We start from the raw sequence: 14,400 nt of genomic DNA, 5'->3' as shown, positions 1-14,400 counted from the left end.
GTTTCGGGCCAACCCTATTCGGGTTGCGGGTCAATCGGGTGTGGGCTAATCGGGTTGTTATTTTTTCGGGTTATAAAAGTACAGCCCTAACCCTAAAAGCTCGGGTTTCGGGCTAGCCCATCGGGTTAATCGGGTTGCTACCGATAAAATGAACATGCGATCAATCCAATAAATAATGGTGAAAATTAGTTATATTTATAAAATATAAAATATTTAATTATGATAAATTTAAGATATATGCGTAAACTCAAATATTAACATGATCAAATACTAATATTTGAGATTTATGCAACATAAAACATAAACATCAAGAAATTTTAAAGCATGTTTAGAAATTTAAATATATTTTTTTAGTGAATTTGAAGTTTCTAATTCATTTATCTATTATTATATTAATAAAAACTTAATATATAATTTATATATTTAATATATAAAATGGAAAGTTATTTTTTCAGTAATCTGTATTATAAAATAATCAATGAAGTGTCGAATTAGAGTCAAACAAATAGAACAATATAAATTTTATCGGGTTTCCGGGCCAGCCCATCGGGTTTTCGTGTCTGGCCCTAACGGGTTGCGGGTTAATCGGGTGCGGGCTAATCGGGTTGTAATTTTATCGGGCTGGAAATTTTCAGCCCTAACCCTATAAATTTGGAGGGTTATTCGGGTCAGCCCACGGATTGCGGGCTAAATTGACATCCCTATAAATAAGTATTCTATTATTTGATTAATCTAATTGTAAATTCCTCCTCTAAAAATTATATTTTATACTGAAGTAGGAGTATATTTTTTTGTCAAGCTTTTATTACTACTCTATTTTATTGTTCATTTAATTGCAATTTTCAAATCCCTCCTCATTACAGAGCCTAGAGTCTATAGGTCCTACAACCATTACATACCTAATTTATAACCCTCTATCACAAATAATACTACTACTAGTACACATACCAACAAAATTGTACTACTATTATTATATAGTGTTCATATCTCTATAAATTGTGTCGTGATTGTATCCTGTGTCGAGCAAATTGTAATAGACAAACTCTGTATTTAGCTTTACTAACACGATAACACAACCAGATATACAAATCGTTAAACCTCGACGACACTGCACCGTTTTTTAGGAAGATCTGGTTGTTGTGTTACGGGGCGATAAATAAGTTACAAATCCAAGGCACGTTTATCATGGAGTCAGATAGAAGTGCGATTTAGCTCGAAAGTCCGAATTTAATACTACTAGAATTTTTGAATACTCATAGATCGACAATGAAGTCTTCCAAGTTCGGACCCCGTATAACCCTGCATGTTTATATGCATCAATGTAAGATAATTTTAGCTTTGACACCAACCGTGATACTTATATTTACCTAATCACAAGTTTACAAATGCAAAAGATAAGGTTTACAGATGCAAAAGATAAGGTATGGGATGCCAACGCTCTCCATTTCAAGTTGTCATACAATACTACAGAAATTTTCATTATTTCACAAGTTAATTTATACAAACAAATAGTACTTAGACAACTTTAGCTTAATTCACTTGTAAAAAGTTTTATTGAATATTTTTCAAACAAATCTAATCAAAAATAAAATTATCTAACCGGTCCTACATTTTCAACCGTAAGGCAATAGTAATAACAGAGAGAGGAAAGGGACATATTGAACTATAAATGCCATACTGTGATTTCGCACAAAGGTAGTTGTAACAGCCCATCTCATTCCTATTGTACAATTAATTGCGAATAATTGAACAGATCAGACTACATTTTCCTTTGCAGATATAATTAGAAAATTGCCCAAACAACTTTCTACATTCTATGGATTGTTATCGTACAAAAAGATGAAATGTGAAAGAAAAATAATCATGTAATAAGGTTAGCAGCATATTACTTAGAATTTAAAACATCTTGATGATGTGTTCAAGAAAACAACAATTACAGACCAACACATTCATTCCAGTGCAATTTAAACTTGATCATAATCATATCCAGATCCAAGTTCCTCCTATTACAGCTACGAACATACAAACTTTTGAGTGGGAAAGGTAAGCAACGTCGTGAACGCCACATACTAAATATGACTTGTTCTTTCTGAAAATAGGAACTAATTTAAAGCAAGTCCCCACCCACCTTTGACATGCCAAAGCCAGTCACATCTGCGCGGTTATTGGTTGCGTTTAAGTTCTAACCCTATCTAAACTCAAGACACTAATTAGGTCCTCGGTCCAACTTACGCCTAACACATTATACAGCATTAGGAAGAAGTTCACTTCATGCAATGGTGAAAAGCTTTGATTTAGTTGGAATACCAAAATGAAGTTGAGGTTCTTGATATAATACAATTGCTCAAACTCACATCAAAAAGCATGACTAAGAGCTTGAGCAGTTCAGAATATAGATTAAGAAAAGATCTAACAGATTTTGAAATAACCAGGTAGATAAGGTCAATCACATATACATACATAGCAATAAATGTACTGTGTTTTATTTCAATGTTCCTTTACCATTTTGTACAAGTCCATGTTCCTGGACTATGAGGTTCCTCTGTGTTTCACTTTCTGCTGCTTTCTTCATCAACAACACAGGCTGAAGGGGAAAGAAGAAACCATCCATCAGATTTATGCTCATAGTTTGTTAAGCAGATGTTGATCAGCTAAATCTATCCAACTAGCACAACGAAATAGCTATAACTTACAGATTCACATACTTCTAGTCTGTTAATCAATGTTCACGACAACGGGTTACAATCCGCTAGCGATTTACAAATGGATCATTCACATGTTTGAGTTAGATTTGAGCAATAACACAGATTAAGTTGAGGTTGGAGGTAGAAAAACTGTAAACATATTAATTTTCAATCCAAGGGAGCTGACTCGTTAGTCATCCTTGAATCTTTGAAATTTCTTAAACAAACTGTGGAGACAATGAACACCAAAGCATACTAAGCTACACCTTTTTCCTAATCACACGATCATAGATCCACATCGAGAAAACAAGAACACCAACATCAGTCAAAAGCAATATTGTGGAAAATTCATTTAGGATAACGTGCTACCATTGCATAAAAAGCTTTATCGATGATTAGGATCGCAACTCTACTAGAAAGTAAAACCCCCAATTTCAAATTCTGTACTCAATCTCGCACACAAGATACACCAGCCACAAATTCAATGATTAAGAGAGCACCATTGGGTTGGTTACCTCCACAGCAGAAACAACAGTAACAGCAGGAGAGAATCATGAGAATTTCTCTGCATATCACACCAATTCCTCCACACCCCGAATCTTCCGAATCACTATTGTCGGTTTCCAGAAGCTTCTGCTGAGTGCAATCAGACTGATTTCGCTGATGCTGCTTCTGCTGCCGCTTTTCGATGTTCATCCGATGAAGATTCCATTCCAATTTCTTCAAGTAATTCTCCTTGAAAGAGTCCCTCAGCCGCATCGACGGCCATAGATGCATCTCCTTCTTCGTTTTTTGAATTTTCAAGCCTGCTATGCTACCAAGTGCAGGAAAACAAAAGGGGGAAAAAAGAAAAAGAAAATTTGAGGACTAAATCAACGATGAAGATATCAATCAATCATTGTCCCGGAATTCAGTAACCTACCTACTTGATTGGATATGCTAGTTATTAGATTCAGTAATTTGTTTTGGAAGCAGATATACAAATCTTGCCGGGCGAAATTACAATGGAAAATAAAACAAGGAAATTACACGGAAAATAACTGAATAAAATTACACGGAATACTTGAGGAAAGTGGTAAACCGAGTCGAGGAGTCCTCTTTTTGCAAGACGAGATACGCATCGGTAGTGCTCTCGGTTTGACGTGTCGTCCTCAAAGATAAAACGGCTTCGTCTCTGAAGTAGCAGCACCGCTAGCAGCAGCTCCGGCGAACAGAAGTAAGGCGAGGGCAGAGCTTCGACGGGGCAGATTATGCAGAGAGGGAGAGAGCGGGTATGTAAGATGCTTGTGTATGTTCTGTCGTAGAATGCAATGGATGCATGCCTATTTATAGGCCAAGTTCACCTGCAGGGCATTGATGGAGTCAACAACCATTATTATGTGTGTCATGATGGCTTGACTGTAACCGTCGGGGGTTATTGACTGGTGCACTAGCCAGTGGGAGCTGAAGAGACACGATGCACCTGGACATGCTACACGACGGGATACACCATGGACCGTCGGGGTCCATCGGGAACCTTTTGTCTCCCGTTATGCGTCGGGGTCCAGCGGGGACCTTTTGACTCCCGTTGTGAGTCGGGGTCCAGCGGGGACCTTTTGTCTTCCGTTGTGCTTCGGGGTCCAGCGGGACCATGACGTGGACTAGGAACCGTCGAGGATAGCGTGGAGTTTGGGGTGGTCTAAAAAGAACAAGCGTCCAGCGGGGACCTTTTGTCTCCCGTTGTGCGTCGGAGTCCAGCGGGATCATGACGTGGACTAGGAACCGTCGGGGATAACGTGGAGTTTGGGAGAACAAGCGAGGCTCGAACCACGCTCAACGAGCGGCTCCAAAGAACAGCCCAAAGACCAATTGCCAAGATCCAAGGCACCAGGTGCACGGGTTGCGGGCGGGCGGGCGGCGGCGCACTCGTGTGCGCGTGTGTGGGCTCTGTCACCCGTCTTATTTCACGATAATTATTACACATGATAATTCATCAAAGAAGTTTATCTTCCTCGATGTGAGATAATTAACACCTAGTTAATTAATCCCTTAGTCTTTTCACATAGCTCATTTCTAGCTTTATTGTGACCGACTTTAATATATTATTTCTCACTCACCGGGAATCGGATTTGAGAAAATGAATATACTACGGTCATCTACTCAGAACGTATCGACGTTATTGCATTTAATTTCACAAAATTAAATGTCTTATAACATTTATTATTAGTAAAAAATCGTTTGACCAAGCACAATTCCAACATAATTTTCGAAAATTTGGATTGAATATTTGATATTTCACCCAAATATTTTCTTTTTCATTTATCCCTTGTCTCCATCGACTCTATGCTAATTTGGCTATAAATGGCAAATTTTTTTCTTTTTCTTTTAATTTTTTGTTTTTCACTTGCCCATTGAGTACAAACCATCAATCCTATTTCATTCCCAATCAGAAAAACATGGAGACATTTGAGGCATGCCTTTTGTTAAGCTTTCCTTAATGATCAAGTTCCTCGACCAACAGAAAATTTTGCAGTACCAAAATTTAAAAAAAAAAACAGAGAGAAAAGAAAAGTAAAAGAGTTGGTGCTATCAGGAAACAACATGAGATGAGAGATTAAAGAAGGGAGATAGATTAGCATAATGTGGCTTCAAAATGGAAAGACGGGAAGTAGTAGTAGCCCCGGACAAAAAGGTAGTAGAAATGGGCTTGTCGCTGTGGCCATAGACAAGGATAAAGCAAGCATGCATGCCATGAGATGGGCTGCTGAGAATCTCCTCTCCAAAGGCCAAACCGTCATCCTCATCCACGTCCTCCAAAAATCCTCCTCCAATTCAGGTATCTCTCTCTTTCTCCCCCATACACTTTACAAGAGACAAGTTCCTGTTTTCATATGATTTGGTTGCAGCTCACAACTATGCCCTTAATGGCCTCAACGGCAGTGGAAACCATATAGTTCTTGACAAACCCACTAAAGACCTCTTCCTCACCTTCCATTGCTTATGCACTCGCAAAAATGTAAGCCAATTTAATTACTTTTGTTCTGTTCTATCTTGTTTTGTATTTACAGAAATACTTATGTTGCAGATAGCGTGTTTCGACGTGGTATTGGAGGATACGGACATCGCTAAGGCCATAACCGAGTACACTGCGCACGCTGCGATCGAGATTCTAATCCTCGGAGCTTCTCGCCACGGCTTCATTAGGTGTGTCAATTAGTTTTTTTTAGGTTGAATTAGTGTGACAAATGACAAATGACATTGTTGTTTTTTATCGTAGTGCAGAAGACTAAAGACGGTAGATGTCCCCACAAGCGTCTCGAAAGCATCCCCGGAGTTCTGCACGGTCTACGTCATCTCCAAGTCGAAGATCTCGTCCCTCCGAAACGCTACCCGCCAGGCGCCCTTCGCCTCCCCACTCCTGCCACATCTGCAGCAGTCGCAGGAGCAGACCAGCAGCAGCAATCCTGCGGTACCTCTAGATTCACGTGCCACGCCCCGGCACCCTCCCAGCAAAGGTCTGTCATGTGTATGCTTGTGAATTTTTTTTTTCTGCGTCCGCCCTTATGATGATGGAAAATGTGTGCCTCCAGTTCCGGACACGATTCTGCGCAGGGTTGCTCCCGAGGAGACTGACATGATGAGCAAGTAATTATCTTTTCTTTCCTTTTTTGATGGGCAAATAAACATAAATTTATACGCAAACAATTAAACCTGAGTAGTTTGCTACTAGGCAAACAATAATGTTCCTTTATTTTGTTAAAACAAATGGTAACAGAGGAGTTGAGGCTCTAGTGTTTGTGCAGGTCGCCGATTTTGTCACGAGGTTACAATCCATACATGTTTATGGATATCTCGGAAAGTGATACGGACATATCTTTCATTAGTTCGGAGAGGGCGAGCACAGACAGCAGATTCATGGATCCTTTGCTCGGCGACGGCATGGATCCGGGCCGGAGCTCTAGAGTTTCGGTTAGCTCAGAGAGTAGCTTCGGATCACGTCCATTATCGAGATTTAGCGATGTGAATTCTATGAGCGAATATTCGACTGGGTCAATGGAAAGTGTAAGGACAGAATGATCAAATCAACATCTTCACTTGTGAATAGGAATTTGAAATGGATGAATATAATGTGGCAGGATGAGGTGGAGGCTGAAATGAGAAGGCTAAAGCTAGAGCTGCAAAAAACTATGGATATGTACAGCACAGCCTGCAAGGAGGCTCTAACAGCCAAGCAAAAGGTAAACTAGACCTAAACTTGATAGTTATTTTTTGGCAATTTGTCGTTTTTGTAAACCGACTTCTTCCCTTTTTGTGACAACCCATAGGCGGTGGAGCTACACCAGTGGAGAATGGATGAGGAGAAGAGACTTGAGGATGCGCGGATGGTGGAGGAGGCAACTCGAACGACGACGGAAGCAGCTCATAGGGTGGCGGAGCTTGAATCACAGAAACGAGTGGAGGCGGAGAGGAAGATGATGACGCAGGACATCGGCGACAACAATGGACTAATCGTGACGCCTCTAAGATACAGAAAGTACTCCATCGAGGAGATCGAGTTGGCCACTGAGTACTTCCACCAGTCACGGAAGATCGGTGAAGGCGGCTATGGCCCTGTCTACAAGTGCTCCCTTGACCACACATCGGTCGCAGTCAAAGTCCTGCGACCGGATGCTGCCCAAGGGAGATCACAGTTTCAGCAAGAGGCAAGCCCCTCAAATCTCAATCAATACTACTCAATACATATAAGGGTCTGTTTGGTTCGAAAGATTATATCACATGATTGAATATGTATTATGTTTGCTTCATAAGATTGAAACTCAAAACTTAACTTAATCCTAGATGGATAATCATATATCATAAAGAGTTATAGCAAGCGAAAGGAACCATACTAAATTGATGTTACTAATAATTCAGGTGGAAGTGTTGAGTTGCTTAAGACATCCCAACATGGTGCTACTACTCGGGGCCTGCCCCGAGTATGGCTGCCTAGTGTACGAGTACATGGCCAACGGAAGCCTAGAAGATCGCCTGCTCCGGAAGGGGAACACGCGGCCTCTGACATGGCAGCTCCGTTACAGGATCGCTGCGGAGATTGCAACGGGGCTGCATTTTCTCCACCAGACGAAGCCAGAGCCATTGGTCCACCGCGACCTCAAGCCTGGCAACATCTTGCTGGACCAGAACTACGTAAGCAAGATAGGCGACGTAGGACTGGCAAGACTGGTCCCACCATCGGTAGCGGATGATGTGACGCAGTACAGGATGACCACGACAGCAGGGACGTTCTGCTACATCGACCCAGAGTACCAGCAGACGGGCATGTTGGGCGTGAAATCCGATGTGTACTCGTTGGGAGTGGTATTGCTGCAGATCATCACGGCCAGGCCGGCTATGGGATTGGCACACCATATTGGGAATGCGATTGAGAAGGGAGCCTTGGTGGAGATGCTGGATCCGACGGTCCCGGATTGGCCGATGGAGGAGACTATGAACTATGCCAAGTTGGCAATACAATGCGCGGAGCTCAGGCGCAAGGACAGGCCGGATCTTGGCAAAGTCGTTGTGCCTGAGCTCAACAAGCTCAGAGTGCTTGGCGAAGAAAATATGAGCAGTTTTCTAATAGGTGGGAGTTCAGCTTCCACTCCTAACCACAGCTTCATTTTCCGTAGCTCAAATTCCGCGCAGGATTTCAAGAGCGATCCCAACGTGCGGTCCACGTATAGTGGCATAGAGGGGGATGACTTTGCTTCAACATCTATGCCGGGAAATATACGAGGTATTTAGTGTTGAGATATTCACACGTGAATCGTTGAAAATATGAAATAAAAAAATAGGAGTGTTAACTTAAATACCTAATAAGTCGCCCTTGAATAAATGGGTTGATATCCCCTATCAGAAAAAGGCCTTCCTAGATTCAATTTTGATCTCTCTTTTTTTTCGCAGAGAAACCTCAATGAAGTTGCAGGTTAAATTGCAATTGAAGAATGGAGCTTCCCTCAGAAGATTTGGGAATGTACTAAAATCTTATGTAGAAGGAAAGGGCATCAATATTTGCTTGATTTGATGCAATACAGTTTTGGCACTAGTAAATGTTTGCCAACCTGATTTTGTATTTTATCTCATCAGTACACGTCACAGTTTCGACTAGAGACAGAGGTCACACAACGCCTTGGGAGGCATGGCCCGCCGACATTTTATTTTAATAATAATAAACCAATAGTATTACATGACATAAAAACATATATTAGGAGTAATAGTTTACCACAAATTAAAATATGAGAACTTAATTTGAATCAATCATCTTTTTTATTGCTAGCGCGACATGAGGCACATCCTCGAACTGAAGAATCCCTTCGTTGTTGCACTTGGATAATAGTAGAGCAGCGTCTTCTTTTCTCATTAGAATCTTTACTTGAACAGCACATTTCTCCTTGTCTGAAACTTCTCCTTCCTTTGGATCTCCAAGGTTACAGTTTTTCTTGTTTTGATCATTTTGAATCAACACCTTCGATTCAAAATGCACCTTCTTCTTTACCCTGAGAGAGGCTGCGGTTGATGTCTTCTTCTTATTCAAATCTTCTCTGCATATGAGTTGTTGTACTCTAGGCTTTGACTGTCGTCCATTTTGGAGAAATGGCTGCAAAAAGTTCATTCTCAACTATAGATGTATATTCTGTTTGGTGATTATGAATTTATGAGTATCATATTTATAGGTGTAAAAATTATTTGATGTGACTGGTTAGACCATAATATGGGGCAACCTAATATATTTATCAGTCAACATATAATTTTTTTTTTAAATATGAAGATACTAATTGATTTATATATATATATATATATATATATATATATATATATATATATATATATATATATATATATATATATATATATATTTATTTATTTATTTATTTGTTTTGGACCTTTGAGTCTTTGACGGGTTCAATTGTGACATGCATATATGTTAGTCAACACTATTATCTTCTCTAGTATATATTGAATTATTGTTTTGATAATACATTTGATACAATAATTACGGGAAAATAATACACTAATCCTTTTAAAAATATTCAAGTCATTAAATCAAATTCGTGTCAATATTTGCCAAAATTGATTTTTGGCATCAAAGAACACAGTTAAAGTCAGGTCAACGCCTCTTCTTTAAGTATATTGTCACGAAGTATATTAAATTACCTTTGGAGATGGTCAAGTAAATTCACGAAGTATATTAAATTTCTTGTAAAAATGTAATTATGTAAAGTGAAATGACAAAATTGCTAGTCAATATAACCCCTAAACCCTAGAGACGTCTAACACGTCAACAAGCGGATTATTGAAAAACTTGAGAAATGATTAAAGGGTAACTAATTAGCGTATTGATTACTTTTTAAATTTCTCATATGTACTTTTTTAGTGTTAAAATTCTTACAAGCAAAACATGCTGAGTACTCACTACTCACAGAGTAAGTTTTCATTTTAGATAAAATAAAATATAAATATCATTTAATGTTTTGTCCTTTGAAGTGAAGAAATAAAATAAAGAAAGGATTGTGAAAAGATTAGGTTGAAATTACAGTTTTTTCGATTCCTGCATGTACTTATAATGGGCCAGGCCCAATGAGTAAAAAGTTAGGCCCATTCGACACTTATCTGCAATATGCAAATACTATTCAGAAACTCAATCGATGGGAGCAAGGCAGGCGATGAAGAGAATCCCACGCATCAAATTTCCCCAACGCCATCCAAAACCCTCTGGTATGATATTTAAATTATTGTATTTTAGGTTTGAATTTGTTGCATTTTTTCCCTGCTCACGAGAAACGTCGGAAGGAACAAAACGCTGGTCGTGATAGCCATGATTCAGGATGAAAATTGAAGGTTTTTGATGTCTACTATTAGATTGTTTGGTGTGAGATTACTCTTTGCTGAAGGAGAGTTGAATGTGAATTATGTTTGTGTTTAGAAATGAGGGTATTGATGTGGTGCGCATTTCGGATATATCTCCGATTGACCGTTGGAATGCAATCGGTTTCGGCTTGGTTGTTTTCAATGTTAAATCATATACTAATGTTTGTTAATCTCTCCATTTGAAGAGTTTAGGGTGCTCCAAATTGGACTTCTAGAAGTTGGGTTCCTTTTTGAAATCAACATGAATAAATAGTGTGTCATATATCATTACATGTATGATTCTCATCAAGTTGAGAGGTGGTTTACTTGATCTTTAACAAATTAAGCTGGGCGTTTAACAACTTTATGTATTTTCTGCGCAAAATCATCGCAAGTTTCATTTAAATTTAATACTAATGAAAATATTGGCAGGGAGCTAATATTTTCTGAAAACTGTGAAAAGCATTGATAGCAGTTGGATTAACTTTTACTTATATGGCAGAAACACTTTTAGTTGGTAGATTTCCATTTCTCTATAGACTGGTAGCACATAGGTTGTTATATCTGATCAAAGGACTAGTAGTATATGTTATTGATGAACAAATGGACTGTCTACTTGAATATGCTGTTCTCCTTATTATGAGTAGAACCTGTATTGGATTTCTCATATAACTAAATTCCTACTTTTAAGAATGTGTCTGAGATTTATTTTGGAACAATTTATGTTCACGTCTCACCCCTTCCAATGAGCATACTAAAGCTGAAAATACAAATATTTGATTATGTCAGGTTCCATTACTAAATGTAAGGTTACTAGAGATCCTGGGAAGTTTTAATTTTCAAATCCCAAATTCATTTGGATTTTTGTCTTTCGGAGTACCTCCAGTGTTCTATATGGTGTTGGCTTTCCCGGGTTTTGTCTGTTACTATGCATTACCATGTGCCTTAAAGAAGATGTATTTTGAAGTACCTAAAGGGTAAAGTCATTCCTATTCAGGTACAAACAACCATGTCGATGACATGTCCGCACATGATCTCAAGAATGATGATCTTGTAATGAAATTCTTCTCAAGGGCTCCATCCGCTGCATCGGGAGGGAAGGCTTCTGATCAGCCTAAAAGAACTCCTGTTTCTCAAGAGGAGATTGATTCTGTCATGGTATGTTGGACCACTGAATTGTGATAACTATATATTTCCGGATATCCTTTGAGAGGCTCATATGCATTAAGTTTCGTGATTTTCTGAAGTAGTTTATCTGCTCATGGATATTTTATTGTTCTCTTTTGCATATTTCTCAATTGACATTCCCTTCTGTTTTGGCAGTTGGGTGGCTGTTTCTGACTCGCCCCGACAGGCATCCCGTTGGAGGAAAACATTCAAACAAGTAAAATGAAACTTAATCACCTCCTGATTCTCGAATTCACACTTTAAAACTCCCTTCATATATGAATTGTAATATGGGAAAAACCAAAACGCTTCTCTTCTTATTACATGAACCTGTAGGAGTAATATTGTGCTACATGACATAGGTAGGCATTACTCTTGTATTATTCACGTTAGTATTATATGTTTTGTTTTATACTTTTAATTTGATTCTAATTCCTCAAAAATCATTATTCATGTCATTAATTTTATAAAATTCAAAGTTAAAATTGTTCATTTTTTTCTACTCCATAATCTTTTTTTAAAAATAATAAAAGAACAAAATAAGTATTAATTTTTAAGCAACTTGCTAGATTAATGATAAGTTTTAAAATATTAGAATCAGGTCAAATAGATAAAAATAAAAAAATTTGTAGATTTTTTAAGTTATTTGAATCACGCCAAATAGGTAAAATGTGAGTGTGGATGAGTTAGTAGAATATAAGGTCCATTATAAAAAATGGTAAAAGTGAAAGGTGATAAATTTGTAGCGACGGACGAAAATGAAAATAGGTGATAAATTTTCAGGGATGGAGGGAGTAGTACTCCATTTCATTAAAAATACTGTGAAGTATAACCCAAATTACGTGGCTTGTTGCTATTATCTTTTTCACAATTTATAGGAGAATGATGTTAGCTCATGTTTAATACTCCATTTATGTTAAATTATCACTAGTGTGGTGGTAGGAGTAATATTTTTGTATCCACAAATCGAATGATGCAAAAATAGAGATGAGTAAAATGACAATGAACAATTAACGTTTAGTCAAAACATGGCTTAAATCTTTAATTTTTTTTTACAGAGGAGTAAAACTAAAAACAAAAGAGAATGATGATCAAGTAGATTCTTCAAGCTCGAGAATGGCGGATCTGGGATTAACCATAGGCGGGCCCTTATCTCTGCGCTCGAGCTCATCAAGGCGGAAGGTGACGAGCTTATCCCAATTCCCCCCTTCAAACAACACCCCCGCCTTCCCATCGCTGATCCTCTGCACAATCCCACAATACATATGAAACGGATTCCTGGGGCTCTTCACGATCGCAATCATCCCCGGCAGTAGCAGCGGCAGCTCCGGCGCCTTCGCCTTCGCCTTCGCCTTCGCCTTCTTCGGATCGAATTCGGAGGTGATTTCCTCCTTTGGCGGAGGCGGATTGTCTTGGATGAATTTCTTCAGCCCCTTTTCGCCGCCGGGGAATCCGCCGGTGAGCCCTAGGAGCTCCTTCTCGAAGCCCTCTTCCGATACTTGTGGGGATTCCGCCTCTGACGACGGCGGCGGAGATGGCGGTGGAGGGGGGGTGGGTGAGATGTTTTTTTTGAGTTCTTGCTGGAGGCCTTGCTCGCCGTTGCAGAGGCCGCGGCCGCCGAGGATTTCGTAGAGGTTGAATTTGGCGGTGGTGATTCGTTTGGGAGATGGTTTTTGGAGGAATGGGGATTTGTGGAGGGTTTGGAGATGGAATGAAGCAGCCATGTTGTGTGGAAGTGGAAGATGAAATTTTGGCCACAAATGAGATGAGTTACTTTATAGCATCTTTCATTAATTCAACTTCACCATCACTTTCGAAAACTTAACTACTACTACCACATATTTAAGACATTTTATTATTTTGGCCAAATGAGTTATTAGCCGGGGCAACCCGCCGCTCGACCAGGCTGCATTGCAACCGCCGCGGCGACCACCATGATATTCCTTTTTTTCATTTTTTGTTAATTATTTTAATAAATACGTACTTACTAGTATTATTTTTTATAAATACCCACATCTCCTTCCAAATTTTCAACCCTCTCACTCTCTATATTCACACCTTCACTTTTTGGTACATCTTCAAATTTGTCAAAAATGGATCGAATAGCTCAAGAAAATAGGGTCATATCCGTACAATCTGGAAACTTGGATTATGTCAGGAAAGATTCAATGACTCCGGTTGCTACGGACACTTCCCATTTGTCCACCTGCTTACCAAGATGATCGAGGAGCTTGAGAAAAAAAAAAGTGAAAGTAAAAATATAAGTAAATAAAATTTATGATATTAAATGAGATATTTATAATTTTATAATAAAATATAAGTAAAATGAGTTAGTCAATAAATATACTAAAAATATTTTTTCTATTTAGCATTAAATTTCACATTTTTCTTTTTCATCTATCAATCATTAAATCTCTCATGGCACTAACTTATTTCACTCATATTTTATTATAAAATTAATAAATAAAAATAAGATCCACATTTACTAACTTTTTCTAACCACTTGATTTCTTTAATAAAATCAAACAATTTTTTAAAATTTAAATCAGATAAAAAATGGGACAGTTAGATGGAGTAAATGGGCATGTGATGATAGATGTGTCTTACCTAAAAAATGAAAAATATAGTAGTCCATATGATATCAAAAATATGTTAAATTAATGAGTTACTGACGTGACTGTAA

The 14,400-nt window shown here is 38.5% G+C and overlaps 3 protein-coding genes across 3 annotated transcripts; 1 reads left to right on the top strand and 2 right to left on the bottom strand.

Annotated features, from left to right (window-relative positions):
• Positions 1-2,397: 2,397 nt before the first annotated feature.
• On the bottom strand, positions 2,398-3,631 carry LOC121750712. The gene is made up of 2 exons (XM_042145305.1): positions 3,200-3,631; positions 2,398-2,584 (listed from the first exon to the last, which is right to left on the bottom strand). Exons 1-2 carry the CDS (start codon positions 3,459-3,461, stop codon positions 2,550-2,552), a joined length of 297 nt encoding a protein of 98 aa, XP_042001239.1. The 5' UTR covers positions 3,462-3,631; the 3' UTR covers positions 2,398-2,549.
• A 1,654-nt stretch (positions 3,632-5,285) lies between these two features.
• Positions 5,286-8,722, top strand: LOC121751810 (U-box domain-containing protein 35-like). The gene is made up of 10 exons (XM_042146603.1): positions 5,286-5,499; positions 5,570-5,679; positions 5,749-5,867; positions 5,946-6,178; positions 6,254-6,308; positions 6,467-6,725; positions 6,800-6,901; positions 6,989-7,366; positions 7,578-8,439; positions 8,607-8,722. Exons 1-10 carry the CDS (start codon positions 5,304-5,306, stop codon positions 8,618-8,620), a joined length of 2,328 nt encoding a protein of 775 aa, XP_042002537.1. The 5' UTR covers positions 5,286-5,303; the 3' UTR covers positions 8,621-8,722.
• Positions 8,723-12,705: 3,983 nt separating this feature from the next.
• LOC121750228 (NAD(P)H-quinone oxidoreductase subunit S, chloroplastic-like) lies at positions 12,706-13,578 on the bottom strand. Its single transcript, XM_042144721.1, has one exon. It carries the CDS (start codon positions 13,439-13,441, stop codon positions 12,809-12,811), a length of 633 nt encoding a protein of 210 aa, XP_042000655.1. The 5' UTR covers positions 13,442-13,578; the 3' UTR covers positions 12,706-12,808.
• Between the last annotated feature and the right edge of the window lie 822 nt (positions 13,579-14,400).

The sequence above is a fragment of the Salvia splendens genome, chromosome 10, assembly GCF_004379255.2.
Source record: "Salvia splendens isolate huo1 chromosome 10, SspV2, whole genome shotgun sequence".
Taxonomy (NCBI): domain Eukaryota; kingdom Viridiplantae; phylum Streptophyta; class Magnoliopsida; order Lamiales; family Lamiaceae; genus Salvia; species Salvia splendens.
Note: the sequence above shows the minus strand (reverse complement) of the source record. Positions and strands in the feature narration are given on the sequence as shown.